Source organism: Ciconia boyciana, chromosome 13 (genome assembly GCF_034638445.1).
Source record: "Ciconia boyciana chromosome 13, ASM3463844v1, whole genome shotgun sequence".
Classification (NCBI taxonomy): Eukaryota; Metazoa; Chordata; class Aves; order Ciconiiformes; family Ciconiidae; genus Ciconia; species Ciconia boyciana.
In genome coordinates this window covers 6,544,875-6,571,739 of record NC_132946.1, presented here as the reverse complement: position 1 = coordinate 6,571,739, position 26,865 = coordinate 6,544,875, and the positions used below count along the sequence as shown (strand labels likewise).

At 50.6% G+C, this 26,865-nt stretch overlaps 1 protein-coding gene across 5 annotated transcripts; it reads right to left on the bottom strand.

Annotated features, from left to right (window-relative positions):
- Positions 1-463: 463 nt before the first annotated feature.
- Positions 464-25,722, bottom strand: MICALL2 (MICAL like 2). 5 transcript variants are annotated; one of them, XM_072877820.1, is made up of 18 exons: positions 25,427-25,567; positions 20,666-20,728; positions 18,974-19,022; positions 15,196-15,337; positions 12,549-12,709; positions 11,733-11,854; positions 10,672-11,343; positions 10,292-10,470; positions 9,346-9,421; positions 8,913-9,028; positions 8,243-8,389; positions 5,389-5,444; positions 4,759-4,882; positions 4,125-4,215; positions 3,677-3,750; positions 3,217-3,331; positions 2,157-2,203; positions 464-2,064 (listed from the first exon to the last, which is right to left on the bottom strand). In XM_072877820.1, exons 4-18 carry the CDS (start codon positions 15,278-15,280, stop codon positions 1,961-1,963), a joined length of 2,169 nt encoding a protein of 722 aa, XP_072733921.1. In that variant the 5' UTR covers positions 15,281-15,337; positions 18,974-19,022; positions 20,666-20,728; positions 25,427-25,567; the 3' UTR covers positions 464-1,960. The 5 variants fall into 5 exon arrangements, with proteins under 5 accessions (XP_072733921.1, XP_072733919.1, XP_072733922.1 ...); XM_072877818.1 differs by lacking the exon at positions 20,666-20,728 and having other exon boundaries at positions 25,427-25,720; XM_072877821.1 differs by lacking the exon at positions 15,196-15,337.
- Between the last annotated feature and the right edge of the window lie 1,143 nt (positions 25,723-26,865).

Sequence of the window (26,865 nt, the reverse complement as noted above, 5' to 3'; positions counted from 1 at the left end):
AATAATGACGGCTCGGGATAGCTGTAGGAGGAGGACCCACTCATTAGGAAGGATATTTCCTTCAGCAGAGGTGGTTTCAGCTCCCTCCCTCTCAGCTGGCAGCCCACGCAGGCAGGTTTAATTCTGGGGATTTGCTGCTAATGCCCAGGTCTGGCAGAGGGGCCCCTCCTCCCTCCTCTCATCTTTACAGCCCCGGGAAAGGAATTGCTTCCCAACAACCAGACCAGGATGGCAAGGCACAGCACGCCAGCACCTGTGGTCAGCACATCCCCCTTGGCTCTGCTGCTCTCCCAGGACCCACAGTTGGTCTACAAGCTCTGGGCAGAGGAGCCTCTCCATCACAAGTATCCCAGACTCCTGCTACCACCCACAGCTCTGGGCACTCTCATCTCTGGCGAGGAACTGTCATTGCTCACAGCGACCAGGGCAGCCCACACCCAGTAACCCACATCCAAACTCGTGCTGGAACTCTGGGATTTGCTCCAGCAAATCTTTATTGGACAAAAGCATATGCAGGTACAGGGTGACCCACCACATGTACACACATGGCACACGCTGTGGGCACCAGGAACCCCCTCGGGCACTTGGTACCTCACCGAGCACATCCCTGCGGTGCCCAGGGTGGGCTGCCTGGGACAGAGAGTCCCACTGCCACCTCGTGGGTAAGGGACGTATCGCCTCTGCTTTGCCAGCGGGCACAGCAGGCACCAAACCTCCTCCCTGCAAAATCCTAGGCCCTGCTGGAGAACAGGACCCGGAGAAACCTCAAAGTACCTGGCTTGGAGGGAGGGAAGTCCATGCATACCAGAGCTAGAGGCATCATGAATTAATCTGACCTTTCCTGTCTCCATCCCTGCTCCCCAGGCTGACTGGGAAGACAGGACACTGCCACACACAGGGCAGGTGGCTGGCTGCAGTTACTGGACTGAGGGAAGAGTAGAAAGACTCACTGCCAACAGCCCAGGACCTGCTTGTACTCTCCTGGTCTCACCAAGGTGAACCGCAGCATCCCTTGAGGGTGCTGGCTGTCCAGGGACGGAGCCTCAGGAAGTGAAATATTGGTCCCATGCAGAAGACTCATGGGTGAAGCAAACCCATTAATTCCCTTCTGCTCCCAGTTAGCACCAGCTTGTTAAAAGAAGACTTCTGTTCTTTTTCAGCAGGGTGGGCCACAGACAATGAAAACCCTGCTTCGCTGTGCAGTCACAGAAAGAAGCAAGCTACAAATCTCCCCCATAGAGGGAATGAAGCAGTGAGCAACCCCTCATGGCTTTGAGAAACCAGCCTACAGCACCTCTGAAAAGGAGGTCTGGAAACAGAGCACTATTGCTGAAACTGCTCTGGGTCTAGGACATCCCACCCCATAGATACAGAGGTGGTTCTGCTCTCTGCCTCCCTCCCGGCTGTGGGGCCTGCAGTTCCAGTTTGCACTGGCGTAATAAGGGGGACACCCTCAATCTCCCTTGCCCCATAGCACCTCCCTCTCTGTGTCTCTGATCCTGGCCAAAGAGCCACATCACACGCAGGGAGGGAGGAAGGGAGGGAGAAAGGCCCTTTCGCAGACCAGCGCAGTGTCCTTGGTGCAGCCCTGGCTGACATGAGTGGGGCACCGTGGGGTGACATGCAGTGCCATGCTCGTGCATTCAGGACTGTAATGACCCGAGCAGTGGATGGGCAAATTGAGCTCTGCCCTCCTGAACTGCCAACAAGGCTGAAGCCAGCTCTGAGCCAGATCCAAAGAAGGAAAAAAGTTTTAAAAGTCCATGTTCTGGGAAAGGTATCCTTGGGCCCCATACCAGGGCCAGAAGGGATTCACACTGTCCCTTTGGTCCCCAAACCTGCAGTCTCCATATCAGGGAGCAGAGGAGCCTCATCACAGTCCTGCGTGACTCCAGGAAAGCAGCAGTGAGGAAGGAACATCCCTTTGATGGCCCTCTCTGGGTCGCTGTGCAAAGGAACATCACTCCTGAGCTTTACTCTTATTTTTCTGCTTCCGTATTTTGGGCAAGAGGAATTTGTTCTTCTTCTTCTTCTTCTCTGGCTCTGGGCTCTCGAGAGATCCATCTGCAGGAGAGGGAGCAGACACAGAGCAGGTTGAGACCCACAGCCCCAGTGCTACCCAGTGCTGCTCCATAAGAGTAGAAAGGGGCCCTTACCCAACCTCTGGATCATGTCTGCCAACATCTGGTCCTCCTCTCGCTCTCTGTAATGGAACAGCATGACATTAGAAAACTTTGTGTGTTTCATGACAAGGTGGTAGACACCAAAAACCATGCAAAGACTACTGTTATTCCCCCAGTCAGAAGTGACCAACCTCCATAGCACACCCTGAGAAGGGTGCAGAAAAAAAAAAAAAAACAAACCAAAACCAAAACAGTTAGAGGACTCCTGGACATTAGCAAATTGCATCTGGTTCCCTTGAAAGCAAGGGCCTGTGCGGGGATTTCGACCGTGGCAGTCCAGCACTGCAGCAGGGAGGCCCTTCCCCCAGGTGGCCTGTGAACCACCCAAGTTCAGGGAGTTGTGGGGCAGCACCACACCCGAGGAGATGAATAAAGGTTGAGACCAGTAGCCTGGGGTGCTGCAAAGGTGCTCGCATTGCAGTCAGGGACAAACACGCTGTTATCTCCTCATGCCTGGGCAAGGCCAGAGCCAAAAGCCTGGGCATTACTAGAATCCTCGAGCTGGAGTCGGTGCCCTGAGGTCAAGAAACGGGCGCTGCTCTCCTCAACAGGAGGCACAAATCCAGCTACTTGACACAGCAGTCTTCCTTTGAACTTGGGGAGGATCCAACTCTCGGCTACAGTTTTTCTTTCACTTGCTGCAGCAGACAAACACAGTCCTTCAGAACTTCATGTTCCCAGAGTCCTCCTGCAGCTCCTGGGCCGCCTCCATTGTCCCCATCTCCAGCCTCTCCTCTCTTCCTGCTGCCTTCTACGTTTTCACAGCCCTTGTCCTCAGAGAGGCATTAGATTGAGAGAGCACTGAACATGGCTGTGGTTCTGATCTCAATTTCTAACAGCTGCCAAGGAAGTAACGGCAGCAGCATTTAGGACAAGATGGTTGGTGACAGGTCACCACCCACCTCTCATGGAGCAGAAGTCTGGATTACAGCCATTCATCCACCCCTACAGCCTGGGCAGTGGGGCCGTGGAGGAAATACAATGGAAATCATCCCTGGTGTGGGCTCATCTCCCACCACCCAAGGGCCCTCACCTGAGTCTGTCCTCATCCAGGCACTCCACAATATTATTCCGATCATTGACTGTGTTCAGGTATGACTCCAGCAGCTCCTCCTCTCGCTCCTTCTCCCTGGGCGTCTTCAGTTCCTCTGCACAAGACAAGGGAAGGCCAACTCACAGCTCAGGTGAGCACCTCCCCGCTGTGGCTCCTGCCTCCACCCTGCTCCAGCGAGTCCCTCTCACAGGCCCAATTTTATTATCCTCACGCTCAGGGGCACATCTTACATCCACTCAGAAAGTGTGGGTGGGTTGGATGTTACAGGGAGTCTGCACCTGACAGCTCGACAGCACAGCAGTCAGGAGAGATCCCCCAGTGAAACTGCGATCCCTGGCAGTGTCATTCAGGTCTGAAGGACATCCCAGGTCTGGCGTGCAGAGCGGAGGGCTCTGCACAGCCAGGTGCCAGCAGGATGCTCAGTGCAGCTGGTCCTTACCTGGCTTGCTCATGAGGTGTCGCAGCTCTGTCTCAATGTTCCACTGCTGCTCCTCCAGCTTCTGCTGTTTCATCCTGGAAGGAACCAAAGAAACGATGAGTTACTGGCCCTCCATGCCCCAGGGCTGGACCCTTCTCCTATGATGCTAAAGCCTCATGTCTGCATCGCCCGCCACCTGGGTAGGGGCTGGTAGGGTCAGGGGAAATCTTCCTCCATCGCATTTGTAATTTCCCTCCCCACAAGTTCATCACAGACCCTGGGTGCTCATCAGTGCTCAAAAGCCCATCAGCTAATACCTCAGGCAGTTCTCCCAGAGACGTCCTCAAACCCTCCCTCATCCTACCAATTGGCACATTATTTTTTGGGCTGCCATGCTCGCTATCCTTCCCTGCTTACTGCTCACAGGTGAAGTCCACAAGCAGATGGGTGAATTTCTGGTTGTACTCACTTGTACATCAGCTCCGATTCCTGCCTGAGCAGCAGCTGTTTCTCATGGATCAGTTTGAACCAATCCACCATGAGGGCATCCTCAGACTCGTCTGCAGAAGAGACAAAGGGCAACACACCTCCAGAAGCTGCCTCAGTTCAGTACCCCTTGCCTCAAACACACAATCACTTAAGGGAGAGCCTACCATAACACGGGAAAGGATGCAGACCACCCCCTGCAGATTCAAGGAAGCTGCTCACAGATACTCTGCCACAGGGCACCCAGCTCATCTTCCATGTGGCCAGCCCAACTCTGCCATTCTGAATGAGCTCACTAAGCCCTGTGAAACTGGAGCCAGCCATGACGGCCAGTCTGGCTTAGGATCCAAAAGCCAGATCAATAGCAGCCTTCCACGCCTAAAACTCCCTGATCTTCAGCCAAATAAACACAAGACCTTGCTCAAACAATAGGTTAGGAAACAGCCAGAGAGGATTCAAAATTCCTAGGTCTTTATTTTGCTATACCAGGTATCTTTGGCAACCTGGTGTCTCACAGGTAGCATGAGCTCCTAGAAATGGAGTCAAGAATGCCCAGGGGTAGGACATGAGCCCCACACCTCCCCACCGTAACAGAGCTGGCCCCCAGTCTCCCTTACCTCCCTCGCAGCCACGCAGCTGCTTCTCCAGATCCACTCCTTTCAATTCCAGCTCATCCAGCTGCTTCTCAATGTCACACACCTTCTCCTGGATTTCCTCCTCAGGGAGGTAGTCTGGGTGCAGCTAGGCAAACAAATGTAGGAACAAATACAGCTAGTGCCCTTAGACTGCCTGCTGAGGTCACAGCCCCAACAGAAATGGGAAATGACATAAGGAGCCCAACTGCAGAGCCATGTCCTGGATGAGCCAAGTCAGCAGAGATGCAGAGCTGGCTGCTCACAACAGCGCAGTGGCCACTGCAACATTACAGCGCTGCGATTCATTCGCTATGAGTGATAACATCTACCCACACTCATTAATCCATAGACATTCCCCCTCCTTTGTTGGGGGAGGCTACGTCTACCAGAATTTTGTTTGGCTCTGTCTTATTCCAGCCTCTCTTGTCCCCCTTCATGGGAGATAACCTGCAGTCTCGTCATCTTGTCTCTTCCCCAGAGCCTTTCATCCTTTCCCTGGGAATTCAAATAAATCCTCCCAATAAGACAAACTGAGATGTATCTGGGCAAGCATTCCAGCAGGATAGCCAACAACCCCAGCCTGTTCCCCTTACACCTGGTTTCCAGCCATACCTTGGTTGGCGACACTGCTTCAGGGCTCTGGATGCTTTTTGGAACAGAGGGCTTAACTAGAAGGGAGAAAAAAAAAAATGAAGAACGCCATAACAAACTTTAAATACTTTTGTGGAGTGGGACAGTGCCCACACCACCAGAGAGCACAACAGGTCCCTGCCACCCAACAGAGGGCACTGACAACAGGCATGCATCGGCACGCCTGACTGAGGTGAGAGATGTGTCCGCAAGAAACAGCACAGCCTGATCTACTCCTCGTGGCCAGACGCTCAGATACCCTCTGGTCACAGCGTGCTGCTTTCATCCCCAGGGCACAGGCAGTCACCTAACTCAGGTGTGACTTGTGACCTTGCACCTGAGAATATTGACTTCTATGTTCATTCATTATCTTGTTAAAGATATTTATTGTGGCAAAAGCCACCCCTTATTAAGCTTCCAAAGGACAGAACAGAAGTACTAGGTTACTGTCACAGGGAACACCAAGATATACTTAAAAATGCCCCTCTAGTGCTCTTGTACAAAGAAGTATCAGTAAATACTGATGAAACAAAGACGGTCTAGGGGACCTTAGCATAGGTCTCAGGAAACTAAGGTTCAATTCCTTCCACAAAACACTTCCTAGGTGAGAAGTCCCTTAGGCCCCGCTACACAGCATTATTTAGGCCCTGGACACCTATTAAAATCAATTCTTAAGCAATGTGTATTTGTTCCACTGTGCCTCAGCTTCCTCTGCCCAACTGTGCTGCAAGGATAACTACAGAAGAGTGTGAGGTATTCGGATACCCGAGGGGCTAGGCTGGATAATTACCACAGAGAGAGAACAGAGGCGTACGTGGATGACGCGATGAAGAAAGAAAACTCTAGTATCAGAAGAGCAGGGCTGTAAGAAAGGCAGCAGCAGTGCAGGCTCAGCACACACAAGGAGAAAGACAGGACAGACAGACTAGGGGAGCCCCTCGAGAGTCTCTGGCAATTGGTGCTGACTCGAGGAAGAGCTCAAGGACAGCTCTCCAGTTGCCCAGGCCTTGCTCTATTGCATTTTCTAGGAAGAGTGCAAAAGCAGAAGATGCCGGATGTGGCAATCAGCTGTGTTGTCCCTGCACTGCTGGCCTCTGTCAGGGTACTCTTCCCTCTGGATGCTGCTGGTTTGCTGCCCTGTACACTTACCTGCGACTCACACTTCTCTTAAAGGTTCCTCCAAGAGGGACCTGGCCTGCCACGAGCACTCTGCTGCTACTGCTTGAGCAACACCTCCCTCTCCCAGCTCAGCCCTGCATCTCCAGGCTCCTTCTGAGTGATCTCTGCAGCACCTCCAACCAAGGCAGAAAGCTACACCACTGATCATGAGAACACCAAGGTCACTGGAGGGGAACACCTAGTAAAACGACACTCTCCTGATCAGCTCAGGGTCTGATATCCCCTGATATCCTCGAGTTCTGTCTTGACAGACACAGGATGGATTGGCTGCTTGCCTGCAAACTGGAAGTAGGACAGTTGGCAAGAAAACCCTGGAGCCTCCTTTCCCAACAGAAAACACTACCTACGCCAAAGAAAATGAATTATCTACAGAAATGTTCACCATCCACAGCCCCACGCAACACACACAGGATTAAGGGCAGGAATGGTAGCTGACTGTTCACAGCATCTCTCTGAGTGCTGAGGTAGTAAAGACCTATACAGAGGAGCAACAAGTCCGTCCTTAATCCACATGCTGCCAATTGACAGCAGCAAGAGAACAGCCTTTCAGATGGCAGACATGCACACATGTGAAAAATGGGGCGAGACTGCTGGGAAAGTTGCCCATAGCGGGCACTCCCCAGCAGCAATCATTAAGCTTTAGAAAGACGGATATAAAACCAGCCTCCCTTATCATAACAGCTCACTTCCTGGGAAGGATGTAATGCTGAACCTTGTGGCTGAGTCTGAGGAAAAAGGAGATGGAAAGTTTTGGGAAAATGATGGCAGTGGAGGCATGCTAAACTTTTAAAATATACAACACAATTGGAGTTTGAATGCTTCGTAGCTGTCAGAGGTGCAGGCTAAGGACAATGCTGGAACCAGCTAACAAATACTAAAGCAGGAGGCCACCGAGCCATCAGGACCTATCCTGCTTGCTCTGAGACGAACATCAGAGTCAGGGCTAAGCCCTGCTGTGATGACCTTCTAGTCCAAACACATAAGACACAGCCAGATGGGGTAATGAAAGGGGAGAACAAACGAGCCAAGCAAACACGACAGCAGAAAATATTAACTTAGTTCCAAAAAATTTCATTTGCATTGTGGTGGGATATGTAGGAGCGAGGACAACTGCGCAAAGGAGGAGAGGTACGCAGTAAAGCTGTGGTTGAAGAGACAGGAGTAAGAAACTGGATTAAGGGTAGGGACAAACTGGTCAGAACTGGTCAGGACATCTTTGAAAGTCCAAGAAGCAGCAGCCTTGGCTGCTGCTACCATGGGGTCCCGCCAGCTGGAGTCTCTGGCTGACAGTTCTCTGCATTCCTTTCATTTTCCAAAGCCACTCAACTGGAGCAGAACAGAGACATCAACTAGATCCCAGTTCCCTGAATTAGGAGATGGTCCTCTTCATAGCTTTGAGACTAAAGAATGACAGGGCAGTGACCTTGAAAATCCCTATTTTAATTTCTTCCCTTCCCACTGAATTCTCTGGCCTGGCTGGTTCCTGCTTAGGCCAAGCTGGCTAATAAAAAATAATGACACAGATTTTTTCCCCATGACGACAGCCACAGGCTTAGCCACAGAAAACTTGGGGACACATCTCCCATACCGACCACTCAGGCTGTCCCCTGACAGTGCAGAGGAGAGAGTGCCTTTAAACAGGCAGAAGAGACCTTACATGTGGTAGTGCTTTTCTTCAACTGGTTGCCCTCTTCCTCCTTCTTGGCAGAGCCCCCAGGGTCTTCCCAGACTTGCTTTGAATTCTGACAGCTCCTGACAAGATCTGAGCTGGGGATCAACTTCTTCATGAATCCACCAGATGAAGCTGGATTAAGAAGCACAGACAGGTTTCGGGTAAGAGATTTCAACCCTCATCTCATGAAAATCCCTTTATTGCCCAGCATCTCTGGCACTCACCACTAGCCACCTTCATTTCTAGTCCTAGTTCTCCTCTCCTGATGACAGCGAGGGGCGCAAGCCCAAAGGAAACAGGGAGAAACAACCGATTACAAGGCCAGAGTATGAGAGAAGGGTGGAGGAGAAGAATCAACAGTTGGGAACCATCATCAAGATTTCTCACCATTACACATTTACGTAAGAGACAGTGAGCAAAATCTTGCTAGCTGTCTTGCAGAAGAAGGGCACCCTGTGAAGACCGAGTCCCTCTCCTTGGAGAAGGATGGCTCTCCAAATAAAGGCACCACAGGACCAAAGCAGGTGCAGAGAGCAAAAATCCCTGAAAGCAAGGCACAACCTCCACCAGCATGTTCCTTACACGTGCCTTGCAGCACTAATGCCTGTCCCCTGCCTGACTAGCAAAATGAATATAAAGCTTATATCCTTCATACCAGAGTCCTGCTTTGCTGCTGGGACAACTAATGGACTTGGCTTTGCCTCCTTGTGTGCTGGACTCCCTGTTCCCACCTGGGAGTTATCAGTAGGTTTCTTAGAGCCACCTTGGTCTCTGCAAAGAAGAAAGACAAAGGTAGGAAACCATCCCTCTTGCAGAATGGTCCACAGAAGTGTTCTGGACATCCTGGGCTGGATCTCCATCTGGGATGGTCACACTTTTCTAATCAGAGTCCAGCAATTTGAAATACGCTTTCCCTCCCCAGAAATGAAAGCCTTTGCCTCTTCCATCAAATTGTTGAAAACAGAAGCATTAAAACACAGGAGGTCTTCCCTCCTATGTCCACACAGACCTGCAGCAATAGACACAGCTGTAGACATGGACATCCCCATTCACTTGTCACAGAGACCCATCAGCTTCAAGACACTCACTTGCTGGCTACAGGCTTCAACAGAGATCTCCACTCTGCTGGGCTCTCAGATTTGTCTTCACCAACATTCACACTTCCTAAAGGAAGGGACATAACAAGATAATATCAGATCAAATAAAAAGAAACGAGCCAGATTTGTGTCTCAGGAGGATCTTAGGAGATAAGCCATGCACTGGGGTAGATACTATGATGTTATTGCAGCAAACCAGCACCAGTTCAACAAGTTTAACTCGGACAGATTCACATACAATAGGTAGTAAATAATCTTGGTGGCACTTTGCCCCTTTCGGCTCAAATGCTTTAAACCCTATGCAGCTACAGAAACACAGCCACGGTGTAAATGAACAGGCATGTTCAACAGCAATATAACACAAACAGCTCACATCTCAGAGACCAAAGGATGGGGCAGGAAGCAGGGGGGACACAAAACACCCACAAGCTCACAGAAAACTGCAGACAGATACTGCTTCTGGCCCAAAAAAAGACAGGCCATCTGGAAGTGGTTGAGACACTGGGTACCCCCAGAACATCATCCCTCAGCCCACTGCTCAGTCACCATGGTGGAAGCTTGGTTCAAAACAGATAAGGAGGCTGGGCGAGCCCCATCTGCTATCATTAAATCATCCTGAAGTTCTGGCAAGGTCTCCCATCTGGGAAAGTCTACCTGAGCTGCTGAAATCCACCATGATCCCAACATTTGATGACAGCTAGTACAACTTCAAATACCTGGAGATCCTCAGAGAAGAAAAACTCAACACGCTAGAGGGAGCAATTGCACAGGAACAAATGGAGGTGTGTTGAGCCCCAGAACTCAGAAAACCCTTATGTGGTGGTACAGACAGAAAGTATAGGAGTCACTGACATATTCATTGTACTGGTCCAAGAGAAAGGCATAAAGTTGGCATGCTGTGTCCAGGCAGAACTGTATGTAAATCAGTCATCCTCACCTTTGATGCTTTTTGACTCTGGCTTGTGCACAGAGTCAACAGGTTTGCTGGCAGCCTGGCTCTTGGGCAAAGGGTTTGTAATCTTTTCCTGTTTTAGTGCTGTGTACCCTGCTGTTTTGCTGGGCTGTGCTTTTGGAGCGGGACTCTGCCACTGAGAATTGGTGGGAGAAAACTTGCCACTGCAAAAAAGAACAACCTAGTGAGTCCTTTTGAAAAGATGGACCTTTTTATTGGCCTCTATTCCAAAGACTTGGATGAGTCCCTCTACACATCTTTAAATCTCAGCCACAAAAGCAGTCAGGGAAAAGGGAAGAAAGATGTAGGGACTTCTCCAAGTTATCCCAAGGATCATCTTTGGTAAAAAGGGAAATAGTGCTTACCTGCTGGATGCTGAGGAGCCAGTGGCACTGAGTCCTCCCGGCCTGTTTGGAGAGGTGTTTGATCCAGCCAGAGCCTTTATAATATGGTTACGTGCCTGATCCTTCTCAGCATTCACTGGACTGACCTCAGTAGTGGTTCTGGCAGAGGCAGTTTTACCAGGGCCATGAGAAGAAGTGACTTGTTTTGTAGTGTCAGAGGTTTTATTGCTGGAGGACTCCAATGACCGAAAAAAATTTTCTCGGGCTTGCTGTGTTTTTGTTGTGGAGGTTGTCCAAAGAGGCCCTGATGGGGCACCTTCACGGTGCTCTGTTTTATTTCCCAACGGGGTACCTTTCCAGTCAACTGATTTATTTACAGCTGAAGAGGACCATGGAGTATTTACACTTTTGAAGCCAGAGCTTGCAGAATATGAAACAGATGGCTTGGTTGAATTAGCAAGGCCTTCCTGGCTGGGTTTCTTCAACACCTGCTCCGGTTTCTTGGGTTCTGCTGCTTTCTGGAACACCTTGGCAGCAGTAGGGGCTGGGGTACTCTCAGGTTTGTTCCCGGTGCTGCGGAGACCAGAGATCTGGACATTGTCTGGCTGCTGGTGGCTGGTACAGATGAACGTACCGGGCTCAGGCCCAGCTTTGTAGCTTCCAGGAAGAAGCACGTTCCAACACTGCCTGCACCTGTGGATACAAAAGTCTCAGAAAACATCCTCCAGAGCACTGGGAGGCCATCGACACACAGCTGAGAGTACAGACACAATGCCACCGTCAGCACAGGGAGGGTGAAGGTACCACACTGGCAGCAAGCAGACCCCATGTGCACATTCCTCAGGCACCAAAACAGGAGCTGCTGATAGCACGGCCTGAAGTAGGAGAGGTGTGGATGAAAACAGACCTGTGCAAAGAGATTCTCCTATGCACGGGTCAAGAGCAGGCCCAGGCTGCCTCCACTCTGACAAAAATGTCCTCCATCACCTTGAGTGCCTCACACCACTCTCCCTCCGGTCCCAAAGGAAGGACACTGCCCCTCTGCGACCCACAGGCCTGTGCCCCACTTTGAAGAGCTGTACCTGAAGCAGTTCCTGTGATAGAGCTTCCCATCAACCAAGTAGCGCTGCACCAGATGCACATGGTTCCCACAGATACCACAGCTGCTGCTAGGGATGTTCCCGCTCTCTGCCAGGACCCCTTTCTGTGGGGAAACACGGTGGGTGAGCAGGCAGCACTGTGGCCCTGCATACAGCTACAAATCTCCCAGGCAGGTGAGAGCTCGACATGCACAGCCAGTTGGCTACTAGGACAGAGAAGTGATATGCAGAAAATCCCTGCTCCCACTAACCCTGTGTTCGTACGAAGTGGAACAGCCCTCGGGAGGATAGAGTAAGGGGAACTTGTTCCCACAAAGCCAGAGGACCAGGGTGTTTTGTCCATCTGTGGGAAACTGAAGTGCAAGGGTCTCTGATTTGAATTCGCTGGGAAAGGTCCTCACCTTTTTGAGAGAGGAGCTTCCTTTCTTCCACCCTGTTTTTGTCCCTACTCTGCTTTGAAACTGTTTCCAAGAATTTAATCAATGTTTTCTAGCAAAAATAATACATTCTGTTAAAAATCTCCATCCCCAAGACCTAGGAGCAGCATAGCCACGTCCTAAGACACCCATGTCCTATTCACCACTAGATAAATCCCAGCTGACTGATGGTTTTCCAATGACTCCCACCTGAATCTGTTCAGTAACCAGACCTCTGGGGAGGTCTGGATTAAATTCCCCATAGTGAGCAGAAAATTTAGAGACTAAGTCCTTACCACTAGGAGCCTTGAACTAGCATAATACTCTCTAGCTCACTAAACAGATTTAAGGTTTAAAGAACACCCCAAACCACATTTCTTACCGTGGTGACTGGGCAGGTTTCTTTTGGCTTAGCTCTGGCTGGTGGGTGGGCAGGAGGCAGTTTTGGTGGCACTGGCTTAGGAGGCTCTGAAACAGCTTTCTTCCCAAGAGGCTGCTCCTGAGGTTCAGAGGAAGGACGCTTGATTCCAGCCATGCCTCCAACTGGAAGAAGGGACGATTTTAAGGTAACATAAGGAAAACCCATAAGCTTAGAAGTCATTTACAATATAAGAAGATCCAGAGGTGCCTGATGCATAACATGCAAAGCATGCGAGGGGACGCAGGCTTCCTTCACAAGCAGTTCTGTAGTGGAGCAAGGGGCAAGAGTCGACAAGTGAATTTTACCAACATACGCTGGAATCATCTCGTAGCTGAAACTACTGATTTGTTTTCTTCTCAGGGAATTCCATGGAGGCGAAAGAAAAAGTGGAAAAATATAAAACACCATTGGTAATGGTGTGAGCAAGATCTTGGGTTTGTACCTGGCCCATGGTTTGGCTGGAATTGATCACCACTGAAACAGGCACTGCTGTTAGGTATTACAGCTAAAAACTGAAGCATGGAGGGCTTGCTTCATTCAAGTTGCTGTGCTCCAGACTTCCTACACACCCTGAACCTTCACTGCTGTGGGCGTCCACCCCACATCCCAGCTGGGACTCTCAGGGAGCAAACAGGCTTGTTGAATGCAGAAATGACCGCTAAAAATGGGTAATTCTACGACAGAGACTTGGAGGTGCCATGGTGGTGCTGATGCAGAAACCAACAGGACTTGCCACAAGAAGCGTGCAAATGCTCAATCCTCTTTTCTTTGCAGATGAAAGAGAAACCCTCAAAATTCACAACAAGTGGAGAAAAGAGAATCCCCAACACACTTCAGTCAAGCAAAGAATGATGCCCCGTGCCCTGGGAAGTACAGGGAGACTTCCCTGGGAAATAAGGCTTCATGCAGAGTTTTTACAGACGGGCCCCCTCATCTGTCTCACAGGGATGTTATTTTTATGCCACTTCCTATTCTGAATGAGATGTCTCTGTGTTCCTTGCGGGATATTTGAGCCACAGATTTGCTTTAAGAGCGACCAATTAAATGACCACCCGTCTGAAAAAAGATTATACCCTTTTCAGTAAATACAGAGGGAGTCTGGGCAGGGTGTAGGGAGCAGAGAGGAAGCCCAGTTCCCAGCAGTCTTCTCTCAAGAAAGCTAGCTATCCAAATAAACACCCAGGGCTCTTTTACCACAGCGACCAGTGGACTGGTGACAGCCGACCCAGCAAACGGTTTAGACTTGGGCTGCCCCCTCACTTCCCACTTGTGCCATTTATCGAGTTCCCAACGCCCAGCACAAAGATGGGTGGTTTCAGCTCTGCTCTTCTGTAAACACCTGACCTCAATAAAATATTGGCCACTGGCCTTCTCTAGCCTCCTGTGTCCTGCTTATTTCATGGTCCTGCTGGAGCCCATTCGAAGGGCACGGCTATGGTATCAGGCGTCTGCTTGGTGTCAGAGGGCACATTCCTGGCTGGCCTCATTTTCAGACACACACTTTCACCCCAGCAACAGGCATGCAACCAGAGTGTTTTGTGGGACACTAGAGAGTATAAAAATGTGCTGTGCTTGATGACGTGGTAGGCAAGATGCTGGAGGGGAGGGGGTAAAGACCCCAAACTGACCCAGATTCCTACCACTTGGCACAAACATGATGGAATTTGTTTGACTTCAATCAGAATGGTTTAAAAACAAGAAATAAAAAATGAAGAGGGAGGAGGGGAGAGGTTGTAGAGGGAGAGAAAAAGCATGCTTAAATGTGTAAGGAGGTGGAGAAGGGGGAAGAGTTTAGACATTAAAGGCAGCTCTCAGAGTGAATTGTGCTTTCTTTCCAAGATGTAGGACATTTTCAATACATATCTGTGTTCTCCATCTAGATTCACCTTAACCAGTTAAGTCATTCATGTCCCACTTTCTAAAGTTTCCTTCGGAGGAACCTGTGAAATTGGTTTATTGTATTATTTCATTTTGTATGAGCTTAAAGCCAAATATAAACCAAGTCTACCATAATGCTCCTGTGAGCCCAGATAAACTCTCCAGTATGTGAATATAATGCCTTGGCAGCTCTGTGGCCTGTTTTATGTTTGAAAGAATTGCTGTCACAATTATGTCAGTTAAGGGGGTCATTTTCTTCTACTTCCTTATATCAGTACTGCTGTGCTGTACAAGCCCTACCATGGATGCTGTTACACTGGCACAGCCTCAAAGACAAGCTCAGCCTTGTTAGACTCTGTGTTCTCACCAGCCCTCCGGTGTGGCAAGGACTGGAGCAGGGATGGAGGTGCTCAAAAAAGGAAAGATGAGGTGGGAAACACGGAGAAGAACCTTCACTGCTCCTGTCTGGCTGAACCATAAGAAATTGTAGACAGTATATTAAATTTTAAGGCACCAGTTTTAAAGACAAGGCACGGCCCTGTGCCCCTCCAAAAGCACTGGTGCTACTGTAGGCCAGTGTGTAAAGAGTTCAGATCCTCCACTGAAGTAGTTCTGGTACCAAAAGGCCTCTGTGCAGTCTATTTTGCTTTTCCAAGCTTGTTAGGAGGCAAGGGAAAGCATAAAATTAAGCCCCGATCCTTTCCACCCCTCCAGGGAATATGGTACTTACTAGGAGACCGTCCATGGAAGTAGTTATAATACTGGGAAACATAGGTGAGGATGCTCAGCCTGTCTGGTACCCTCAAAGCAACCATATCCTCTGCATCCAGCAAGGCTGGGATCCCCAGCTCCTCCTCCGCCACTCGAAATGCCTAGAGAAGGAAGGAGAAAGAAGGGGAAAAAAAAAAAGGGGGGGGGTCTTGTCCAGCCCAGACAGCAGAGCTGCTCCTCTGCAAAGTAAGAAACTCCACTGCAAACAGCCCCACTAGAACAACTACTCTACTGGGGAACAGCTGCACCAGTTTAACTCCTAAACTCCTACATCGTACGGCCATTACAGGAACCAACAGAGTCATGGCTTCCAGCCACCGCGTTGAGAAATTCAGGCAGGGAGCCAAAAATCTGGCCTGGCAAGCTGGCCGTAGCTCACTGCACAGGAACTCACCTGGGCTTCCCCTGCTCTTCCTCAAGCCTGCCTCTATCTGGATACGCACAGCTGCGGAGAGCGAGGCCTGGCAGAAGGGGATGTGTCAGTCCACGCTGGCAGACTCACTTCCAGGCTTCCAGCCCAACCTGGAGTGCTCCCCAATTAACGGTGCGCTGGTAGGTGTTTGCAGGCAGCTTTCTGTCTCCGAGAGCTGTGCAAATGTTAACGCTTCCTGCCTACTGCCTGCTCTTCCCCATCTGAAAAAGGGGAAATCTTGGGCTGCAGGAGGGAGCTCTCTCTCCCAGACTAGAGAGGGGAAGAGAGGAATAATGCAGAAGAATCCCTGATACCTAGCTCCCTTCCAGCTTAACCATTTCCATGCTGCCTAACATGTATTTGGGGCAAATATTCCTCTTTGTGGTCCCCTCTGCTTTGAAACTGCAGGATCAAACTCAAGTAAAGGAGGAAAAATCTATTTTCTTTTGTGTCTGAAAAAGAGCCTTTACTACAGGACAAAAAAAATGCAACATCCATAAAGCAACTTCACCCTTGCTCAGTTCAGTGTAGAGCTTTTACTAGGGACTTTCTCCAGCCCTTTTGCTTCCAGGCTTACAGGAAAAAATCCTTTCCCACCCTCTTTGGAACATCCCCTTTGAAATGCCAACACAGCAAAGGAAACAGCACTTGCAGGAACAGAGGCACAAGGAAGGCTACTGCTGAACCCCACAGCGAAAGGGTTAAAGAAAGACTCAAACATGTTAAAACCCTCCGCATCTGACCTCTGGCACAGACACACAACAGTGTTGGTGTACAAGCCAACTATTCCTGCTTAGAAGAAACAAACAGCCATTATTTTTTAGCAAGATAATTACCATTTTTTTCCATTTGGTATCCCAGTAAAAATGTAACTGAGCTGACATTAAGCACACTTTCAGCCAGTTACCTCCGGCTGCGTCATCCCGGCTGCCAGGCCAGCCTGGCACTCGCCTGTCTTGTAACCTGGTACTTAGTATATTCTTTGGAGTGTTCCCCATCGCACTGGCTGCACAACTGGTCTGACCAGTGGGTTTTGTTGCTGGACATTCCCAGTGTGCAGTGTAGCGGGAACACAGGCCATGCCACCTCCTGCCACAGGTGCCATAGGTGAGACCAGTGCAACAGGCACAGAACAAGTGCAAGGGGCTGCCTGGACCGCAAAGAGGAGGATGCTCTATGCACACAACTGGTTTGGCCAGAACCAGGTGAGCAATGCAGAGAGAAGCATTAGGATGTAGCGTCCCCTGTGCCTACAGCGTTCTTGTGTTCCTGGGAACCGCTCTTGCCTAGAGATCCAACAAGATCACCACCTAACATGGCCCAGTTGCCCTTCTCCTCTAAAGGCCAGCCTGGGCAGGCAGGTAAAGAGGCAACACGTTATTTCTGCATAACATTTTTCATCAGTGCAGCTCCAAGTGCTTTACGAAGGAGGTAAGTGTCACCGCTCCCATTTTGCATAGAGGAGGCAAAGTGATACGCTCGAGGCCATCTGAGCCAGCCAGGCACAGCTTTCCTCTGACACAGGCTACTGCTGTATCAGCTACACCACACCACCATCCATTAGCACTGAAAGAACTGGATCCAAGGTCTCTAGATGCCTTTCTCATCTTATATATTTTTGAAATCTTTAGCAAAAAAATGCCACCAACTGAAATTTTTCTAGGGTTTGGGGTTGTTTTTATTGGCACTTGAGAAGTGACACATTCTTCCTCGGCAGAAGACCTTATATGGCAAATTGCAGCTCAAACAAGATTTTTTTAGTTTAATAATACAGCCCCTGAAAAGAAGTTATGGAATAGTGAGGCATCAAGGAGGGTCTGCACAATAGCAGAGGAATAGCACTGGGAGAAATCAGAGCCACTCGTATCCCAGGGGCAGCCAGAGGAAGAAGGTGTAGGAGCTAGGATGGAGAGCAGTCCGAGGGGGGAGGCCAGCCCAGGAGCCCACAGGGAGATGGAGGAGTCAACCCCACTCACGACAGAGCCAAGGCATACCAGCACTGAAAGGGCAACACAGACAAGTCATCCTACAGCAGGTGGAATAAGGAAGAGAGCAAAATAAAGGACATAAAAGAAACTAAGAAATGGAGGGAGGAGAGGGGCGGAAAACACAGGCTGCAACAAAGGAGGGGAGCAACTCTTTTTATGAGAGGCACAAAGAAGCTTTTCATTAATAAAAGCAGTGGAGGCGGCTCGTACAGCTCATTTCCCAGAGACAAGCAAAGCTGCCAGCAGAGCAGACACCATCAGCCCGGCTGGGGATGGAGCAACACTCAGGGCTTCACAGCACTCTGGCTGGGATGACCGTCCATGGCAAAGAGGCCCTGATGCCTGCCAAATACCAAACCTCACGGGCAAAAACGCTCGGTCTGAACCTCACCTAGAGGAGAGGAACATGCAGGGCTGAACCCCAGAGAGTGTGAGTAACTGCTCACATACTGCAGCCCCAGCTTGAGGAGAGGGGGGTCATCACAAGCACTGTGAACACGGCTGGGGCCGAAGGGGAGCGGAAACTAAGGAATGTGGGGGGTGAGTTTAGCTCTCCTGGAGGCAAGGACCATCTCAGATGGCTCACTGCGTCAGAGGATGTCATTCCTCCAGTCCAGACAAGAGTAAGCTGCCGTGGTTCATTCACATCCCGAGCTCCTGCCAAGCAGCCACGAAGCTGTGTGGAGCAATGTCAAGGGGAAAAAAAGCATTTTAATCTGCTGCCTCTCTCTTTGCAAGGGAGACAGGGAGGAAAAAATCCTTCCTTGGAGCACTAAGCCCAGCTTGAATCCAGTGCAGGAGGGACTTGGCCTGCCCAACTTCTACTTTCTTCACAGAGAGAACAAGAGAATCTCAAACCCCATCCTGGAGTGAAGTGTCCAGGCAGGATGAGGTTTTAGGACATCTCCACCTTCCAGCAGCCTTCATTCCCTGCACCCTGCACTGAGCAGAAGTGGGGGGAGACTCCCTACGCCTCCCCTCTCACATCAGCTACCTCCCAGCTCCTGCTCCATCCCTCAGGAGCATCACAGACTTGACACGTCCATGCCCATGTCTTGACCTCCAGCATCTCTGTCCAAGTTCCAGCTGCCACAGGACACACTGGACACAGGCATCGCTGTGCAGCCAGCAAAGAAATGTGAGCAGTCTGAGGGTGCTTTCAAGCAGCCAGCAAGCCTGGACATTGCTGTTCAAATCAGAAGGTTGGACACATACAGAATAAGGCAAAGAATTTGAATATGGCACACTAGGCACACTGCATCTGCAGGGTTTCTGTCACTAAACCACATAAGCAAGGTGCCAGGTCATAGACTAGACCAAAAGTAAAAGTCACTTACCAACTTGTTGTTCTCATACACATTTTCTTTACTGAGGGAGTTGAAGTTTCTGAAATATAGAAAGAAGAGAAAAATCTCAGGTTGGTGATGTAGAGCAAGCTGCTTCACTTCCAGCTTCGCAAACCTCTCTGAGCCTCGCTGGTTCGGGGGACAGAGCATCTCCTCCCACCCTGCCTTCTCAGAGACACTCTGGAGGGAGCAGTGTGGCAGATCCCGTCTGAGACAGTCATGGACCTGCTGCACCTCCGAGGACAGAGACGTGCAGGAGACCCAGCAGGCGCAGCCATCTGCCCGTGGGCAGCACAACACATTTTTGGCACATCTACCCTTGCAGGGCTGACTCCCGCAGCCTCCTGTGGACAGGACATACTGATGCCAAAACATCCCATGCACATTCACGGGTTTTGCCGAGACAGCCAGGAGCAACCTTTAACCCATGGGGTGGGGTTTTTTCCCAAAAAAACCTTGCTCCTCTCCCACCTCAAAAAGGTACACTGATGCCTGCCAGCCAGATTTGCAACGCTGGAAGTACTTTCCAAACAGTCAGATCCATGCTCTTCTCCCATCTTGCAAGTTGTTGTCTCCACACAGAGTCCTCACAGCCTGAGGAGGTGTGGATACCTCAGACACTGCATGTATCACACGCTTCTCTGATGCACCCGTATCCTCTGATCTCAGAAGCTGCTGACTCCACCAGCACACAAGTTCTGGTTTCAAATCCTCTTTTCTTCTCTGGCAGAGCTCCACAAAACCAGCACCAGGAATCTGCCTAGGAAATACCTCTGCCCACAACACAATACTGCAGCTGATAACACCAAAGTTGCCTGGAGAACTCTTATTTTCCTTTCCCTAGGGCTGTCACTTCTGATTTGTAATCATAACCAATAACTGAAAAGGGAGAGACAATTACTGTTTGCAGTTACAAGCCAAAGTCAACAATCCTTCTTCCCTTCTGCTGTCCCCGGACATCACCTCCCTCTTCCCCTCTCCCTAGATTTGCTCTCCCCATCTCTGGTCCAACCCAGATGCCACCTCTGTCTGCACTGTGCTGGGAACTCAGAAACTAGGGCCTGGCAGGACAGGCAAGAAAGCAAGCGGGACAGTGAGTTTGTGCTATTGGAAGTAGAGCCACAAAAGAGTGTGCCTTCTCACCCATAGCGGAGCATGTCCCTCGCTTAGGAAACAGCCACTGTCAGCTTTGTTTTAAACTGACTGTCACTTGCTCAACTGGGAATACAAAACTGACTGTTGGCTGGCAGCCCTGCTCTCCAACACTGCTTCCTTCTGCCCAGGCAAGTGGGCAGGATCAATTCCTTTCTGATAACCCAGGTTCACTTTACAATCCTTACACCTGCTGGCACAGAGCTAAGCGAAAGGCTGATATCAGAGAGGAAATTCTCACTGATAAACAGAAAAGGCTACAGCACCAACTTTGCATTTTCGTACGTAGCACCTTTATAACCGATGTGGACCTACCCTCGTTAGCCAGTCCCTCACCTCTGAGAGGAGCCAGGATAACCGTGTGAAAGCCAGGGCAAAGCTGGCTCGCAGTGACCTATTCATGAGACAAACACATGATCTGTATCGCAGCAGGGGAACTTTTTCCACTACTTGTAACAGCAAGGAGCAAGCCAGGTCCTTTATCTACTTAGTACAGAAAGTGGAGCATTACATTATAAACAAGAGAGGCACCTTCAAACACGCTGGTCCATCATGCCACAGCCTATGCCTTCCTGCTTCCTGCATCTGGTATTGCTATGTGGGATAAGGAGAGAATGAACAACAGATAAGACCCAAAGGTTAAACTCCTCCAAGAAGCATGTAAAGACAAGGCACATCCCACCTCTAAATCATATACTCTTTCCTGTGCAAAATCAAAGGGACTTGCAGAAGTTTTTCTTCAAGCAGTACTCCTGCCCACAGATTTCCCTTCCCTGAGACAATGGATTAAAAAAAGCAACAAAAATAATCACAAGCTAAAAAAGTTTCAGTGAAACAATAGATACAATCATCCTGGTTTGTGTCAGGCAAGAAAACCAGCTTTTTTAAGAGCCAGCTGAAGGAGATGATTGCAGCTCTCTGCCTCAGTCCCGGTTCTGCTCCCAAATAAAGTCTCTGTAGCAGGGACATCCTGAATGCAGGAAAACACCTGCAAGAGGAGAGGGGAGCTCCAGCTTCCTCAGTCATGCTGACACATAAGACATAACATACTGGAGTTACCTACTTACTGTCGGTCAGCGGCCCTCAGCCACGCTGAATGCTGTTTGCTATGGTAGCGTGTGTGCAGCTTCACACTGTGTGGCATGTAACAGGAAAAAAACAAATCTCTTAATGGTGAATGTCTGAAATCTCCTTCTGTTCCCCGAAGGAGAGTGCAAACAACCAGGTTACTTGGTCATTTCAAGAGCCTCCTGCCCTCTCAGCATCACTCCTTCCCTGGCTAGTCAGGTGAACTGCTTACATATAATATTTCTTTTGGAAATTGATCTTGCTGGTACATCTCCTATCTTGGAATATCAAAGCTCTCTTGACCAATGTAATCCTAAGAAAGCAAAGCTAATACAAATGGAGAAGTAGGAGTTCTCCACTGAGAAAACACAGGCAACTGAATTAATTGGAAGAGGTGAGAAATATAAATCTGACCCAAGAGAGGGCCTCCAGTATTGTAAACAAATCAGAGTGGAGTTCACTAGCACAGGAATAGAAATGAAGTTTTTAGCTCCCCAAAAAAATCCTTCTCTTAGCAAAAAGTGGCTGAGCATTTCTCATGCCCACAAATCTCTGTGACCACCCACTGCTCCAGCTGCACAGACCCAGTGCTCGCAAAGCACGCCACGGTCCTTTGCAAGCACATGTGCTTCCACAGGAGGAACCTCTGCTGCTGCTGCAAGCACTAACTCGGTTGGAAACTTGACCTTGGAGCAGACTGAGCAAAAAAAATCCCAGAGCCATGATGGTACCAAAAAGGCTTCTGCTTCTTGGCACTTTTTTACTATTTTCTCTGTAGACAATAACATATGTGCAGTCAAAAGGATCACTGAAAAAGAGTGAAGCAACCTTTGCCAGCTCACAGTCCTTGAACAGAGGGTTCAAATCCAGCGTGCTCTGCTGCAAACAGGACCTTTCCGCTGTGCTCCTTCTGGAGGTGCGAACAACCTGGGGAGAGGGGACAGGGCTGGGAATCCCAGGTGGAAGATGTCCTCCATGCGCTCATCCTCCTCTCAGCAATGCCTGCTCCAACGCTGCTGTGGTCTTGCTGGCAAGCTGCAGTGTGCTGCTGGGGGTGACTAACAACAGGCAAGACCCCCTGGCCCTAGAACCATCCTCCTCTCGCCTACACCTGTCACACAAACCACAATCCTGCGGAGGCCAAGCAGGCAGCAGCTCTGCTTCACCCCAGCCTTTTGCTAAGGAGATGGAGACTGCGGGCAACCCGTCCTCAGCACAGCCAGGGCCCTCCCTGTCCATATTGGCGACTCTCGGCCTCATCCTGCCCCGCTGAGCTGACAGCGGACCAGGAAATGCTGCTGGAGGAATGGGCACCCACTGCTGCTCAGCTGCCAAGGGGGATTTCACAACCAGTCAATTCCCAGAACACCGAGCTGAACACCAGCTCACAGTCTGGGAAAGCCAAGATCCTGGACGAAGAGAAGGAGCTTAATCAAAACCTTTCCTCGACATCTGGCATTAATATCTGAGTGAGTGTGCACGGCTCCCCTGCTTCTTCTAACTCATTTATCAGGCCAAGGCCACTAAAGCCGTGGCCGGAGCTTGCACAGCCATCGCCATCACACGTGGCAGCTGCCGACCTCAGCCTCCAGCCATGCTGCCGTGAGGCTTCATGTCTCTCTGACGAGAGGAGCCTCAGGGCTCCGCAATCATCCCAGAAAATGGGCTGGGACCTGCCTGACACAGCACGTGTGCCTGGCTGGGGCTGGCTATGAAACACTCTTCAGCTGGGACAAAAGAGAAATGAATTTCCATGGTAATTCAGCGTGCATCTCCACTCCCCCAGAGCATCCTTGGGTGAGTGGGAAGTGAGTGGGAAATGCATTTCTAATTTTACACAGCCTGCCCTGTTCGGCAATAACATGGAAACCGACATCAGCCAAATTTGAGAGAAGCTATCATATTTTCCATATGTTTTCCAGCAAGAAAACAGGAAGGGGGGGAGAGACCCCCATGAGCCTGTCCTCTGAGCCACATACCCCACAAGTGAAGCCTGTGATTATGACCATGTTTTGTAATTGCTTGAAGTTTTCCTGGGAATTTCTCGGGCTCCTGGAAGGAGAAATCCCCTGCACTCCTCAGCCCAAGAATGTCATTTGTGTAAACCAAGACGGCAAACACACTGTTGCAAAACTCTGATGCCGTGACTGAATCATGTTCTGCAAGTGATTTATATAGCAGAGCTGCTGCAAACACACAGAGTGCTCCAAACACCAATTATCCTTTTCTAGTTCTGTTTTCACTATGATGCTTTTAATCTTCACTAGAATCTTTGCTGGGGAGATTCTAGAAGCAAGGGGAGGAGCTCAGGATAAACCACTTCAAGCCCCTGGGCAGCAGGAGTCACAGCCACACGTGCGCCCAGCCACACTTCTGTGCCGGTAGCTCCTGCACCGCCAACACTCAGAGAAGCTTTTACAGATACATGGAGAATTTGCACAAGTATTCAGCCCCAAGATCCGACACATGACATCCAGCAGCCCTGGCCACCAACCACCTGAAAGCATAATTTCCTTCCAGCAGGACTTTGGCCAGCCAAGGATACACCTGGTGCTTTCCTGCATTATGCCACTGACACTGATGAGGGCGATCACTGATAAAAGCTTCTCTTACTTTAACCTTCAGGCAGTCTTTGCTGAGCTGGTCCAAGTCAGAAGGAGCTTCTGTAAGGTCGTGAATAAAGTCAGGCAGAACTTCTGTCATAAAAGAACATGAATGGGAACAGAGAGACGCCACAAGGAACATCTTCCCTCTTCAGCACAGGAGAACTTATTTAAGATAGGTTTATCCACAACCCTTGATACGCAGTTCAAGATTATAAACAAGTCACTAAACTGGTCAACAGGATTATTCCAGCTCTCAAGTCGCTGAGCCCCTGTTTACACCCATGCTCCAGCTGGGCCAGCTGCAGAGTCAGCCAGGAAGCAGTCACGGTCCCTCTATGAGCACCTCCTGGTCACATCAGCCTTTCTGCCCTGCTATTTTGTATCTTTGGGACTGTGAATCAAAGGAAGGAAAGGAAATATCTGGAGTCACATGGACGCGACAGCATTTCAGGAAGCCATACCTAGCAACACCATGGTGACTGCCCAAGCACTGGGGACTACAGAGAAAGCATGCCTGAAGTGCCTGCACTAACCTCCCGCTACCCAAGCCTGCTCCTGCCTCTTCCAAGTTTCAAAACAACAGAGGAGAGAGAGCAAGACGAGATCTTCTCCCTGGGCTTCCACCAGAAGCGAGACACCTGTAAGAGAGATCTGTGCACAAAAACCCAAGTGGCAGGCTGTCCTGGGAGCACAAGGAAAAAGGCAGAATTCAAGGAAGAGGAGGAAAACCACAGTACAGAAAACCCAACCTGGTCCTCCAACAGCTGGACGCATCTGACTGGGAGAGACCTAACGCTTAAATCAGTACTCCTGGGCAATCTTTGCACTGCTCCCTTGCCTTGACCTCTCCCCTCAACCTCCCCGCCTCAAAGTCCAAAGAGCCCAAAAGTAAAAATAAAAACTAGGAAGCAGGATCTATGTCTCCCTTCGGCAGTTCACCTTCCCAGACATTAACACTTGGGCAGGGACAGGTCAAAACTCACAGGGCCCCAGCAACGGCTGGAAAACACTTTGCCTCCCACAGACAGAGCTCTAGATGGGAAAAACGCGTGATGTTCAGGAATCCAGTGGCTGCCGGGCCCTGCCTTTCTACTGTATTTTGTTTAAATAGCCCTCGCCTCCCGACTTGTGCGCAGCTAGGCTGCCGTCGGGCTGAGCAAGGAAAGCCCAGCCTAAGCAAACACAAACAGCAAAGAAGGAAACGCTTCCCAAAAAATTGGTGCCTGAACTTGTTTTGCAATGGAAAGGACTTGTTTAAAATATTCATGCTTCAGCCACAGAGGGAAGAAAGGGGAAAAACAAAAAATATAGGGGGAAGAAAAAGCACGTAGGCAGCGAGAGCGGAGGTCTTCACGTGGAGATTTTCAGTGTGGGTGCTAGCTGAGCTCCCGGCGACGGCTGCCCGCCCGCAGCATCTCCCACGGAGGAGCTGGGGCTTCTGTGAGGGCTGCGCCTGCGGGGAAGGCGAGGTCCCGCGGCGGACCCAGGGCCTGGAGTCCGCAGCTCAATGGCGGGCTGACCGCAGCCCAGCGAGGGCCCTCGGCTGCGAGCAGAGGGTCCCGGCCCCGCCGAGCCGGCAGCCCACGCGTTGGCCTCGACGCCCGGCGAGGGTACTCACATGAGGTCGGGCCGGTGCCGGTGGAGGATGGCGCAGAAGGCGAGGCCGTCGCGGAAGGAGGTGGTCATGTTGGTGATGCTGACATCGCGGTAGCCCTCGCACTGCTGCTTGCACCACAGCTGCAGGTTCTGGATGGCCGCCATGGCCTCGACGGGCCGGGGGAGGCGGCGGCAGGCCCCGTGCCCCGGGGCGGCTCAGCGGGGCTGCAGGGAGCCCTTCGCCGCGCCGAGCCCCGCTCAGCCGGAGGCTGCCGGCGTGTGGCGGCGGCCGCGGCGCGGAGGAGGCGGGGAAAGGGGCGGGCGAGGGGCGGGCGGCGGCGGCCCCTCAGGGCCTCCTCCCCCCGCCCCGGGGCCGCGCTTGGCGGCGGGGCGGGGGGGGGAGAAATGACAGAAAACGTGGTGTTTTGGACGGGACCGGCCGCCCTGCGTGGGCGGGGCGTCGTGTGTGGCCGGCTGCTTCTCCACAGGGGCTGGGGGCAGCGGCACCCCCGGCCCTCGCGACATAGGCCTGTCGCGCCAGGGCATCCCACACGTTGGGCTTCTGCCGTGGGAACAAAGGAAATTTCCTTCGCACCCGCACGGAAAAAAATCAGGTTTCCTTCGCGAAGGGGCAGCCACATGGGGAGGCGTGAGGAGGAGGAGGGAGGACGAAGCATGGCCGCCCAGAGGCCTCATCCTGGCTAGGGAAGGAGCGAGGCCGGCCGTGGGCACGGGGTTTGCCGGCCTGGGGCAGCCCATCAGGGTGGACCGGACCATCACCTGCAGCCACCTCCGTTCCCTTTCCCCAGAGTGGAGAGGAGCGGGGTGGCTGGATGAGGGAGCCAAAAAGGTGGCCACCCGCCGCGGTCCTGCTCCGGCTGGCTAGCCACGGCCACGGCCACGGCCAGCACCACGACTGCCAATTCATTACGGTTGCCCCACGGCTCATGCGTCGCATAAAATAGCTCGCCAGATCTCGTGTGGCTGACAAAACTGCAGAAGAGACAAGGTAACACTTTAAGAGCTGCCTATAAATTAGGTAAGAATAATTAATAACACATACAAAATATTAATGGCGTTTCTATGACATGATATGGATAATATACATTAATATATAAATACCTCACAAATAATTCAGTGTGTTTCCATTTCATCAACAATCACTGGCCAATGTATTTACTTTATGGTAAGGATTATACATTTCATTATAAATGGCTTGCTGGGCATGTCAGCAACTTTTACATCTCCATTCACTTTATTATTAATGGTTTCCTGAACAGTAACGGCATAATAATGCACACAATGCAGCATGAATATTTGATGTGGCATCTATAGTCTCCCATTTATCATTTATAACAGGCTACAAAAACATTATAAAACATTTATTACGAATTTATAGATCACTTTATACTAAAACAAAGTTGTGTTATAAATACATTATTAATCCTTTATGCCATTTAT

Excerpts from the sequence above, each read along its gene's own strand:
- MICALL2 (XM_072877818.1), bottom strand. The coding sequence starts at position 25,569 with ATGGCGGCCATCCAGAACCTGCAGCTGTGGTGCAAGCAGCAGTGCGAG. Across the intron at positions 10,471-10,671 it reads GGCTCCTCAGCATCCAGCAG|TGGCAAGTTTTCTCCCACCA; the intron begins GTAAGCACTATT and ends TCTTTTTTGCAG. Across the intron at positions 5,445-8,242 it reads GAAGAAAAGCACTACCACAT|TTAAGCCCTCTGTTCCAAAA; the intron begins GTAAGGTCTCTT and ends TCTCCCTTCTAG.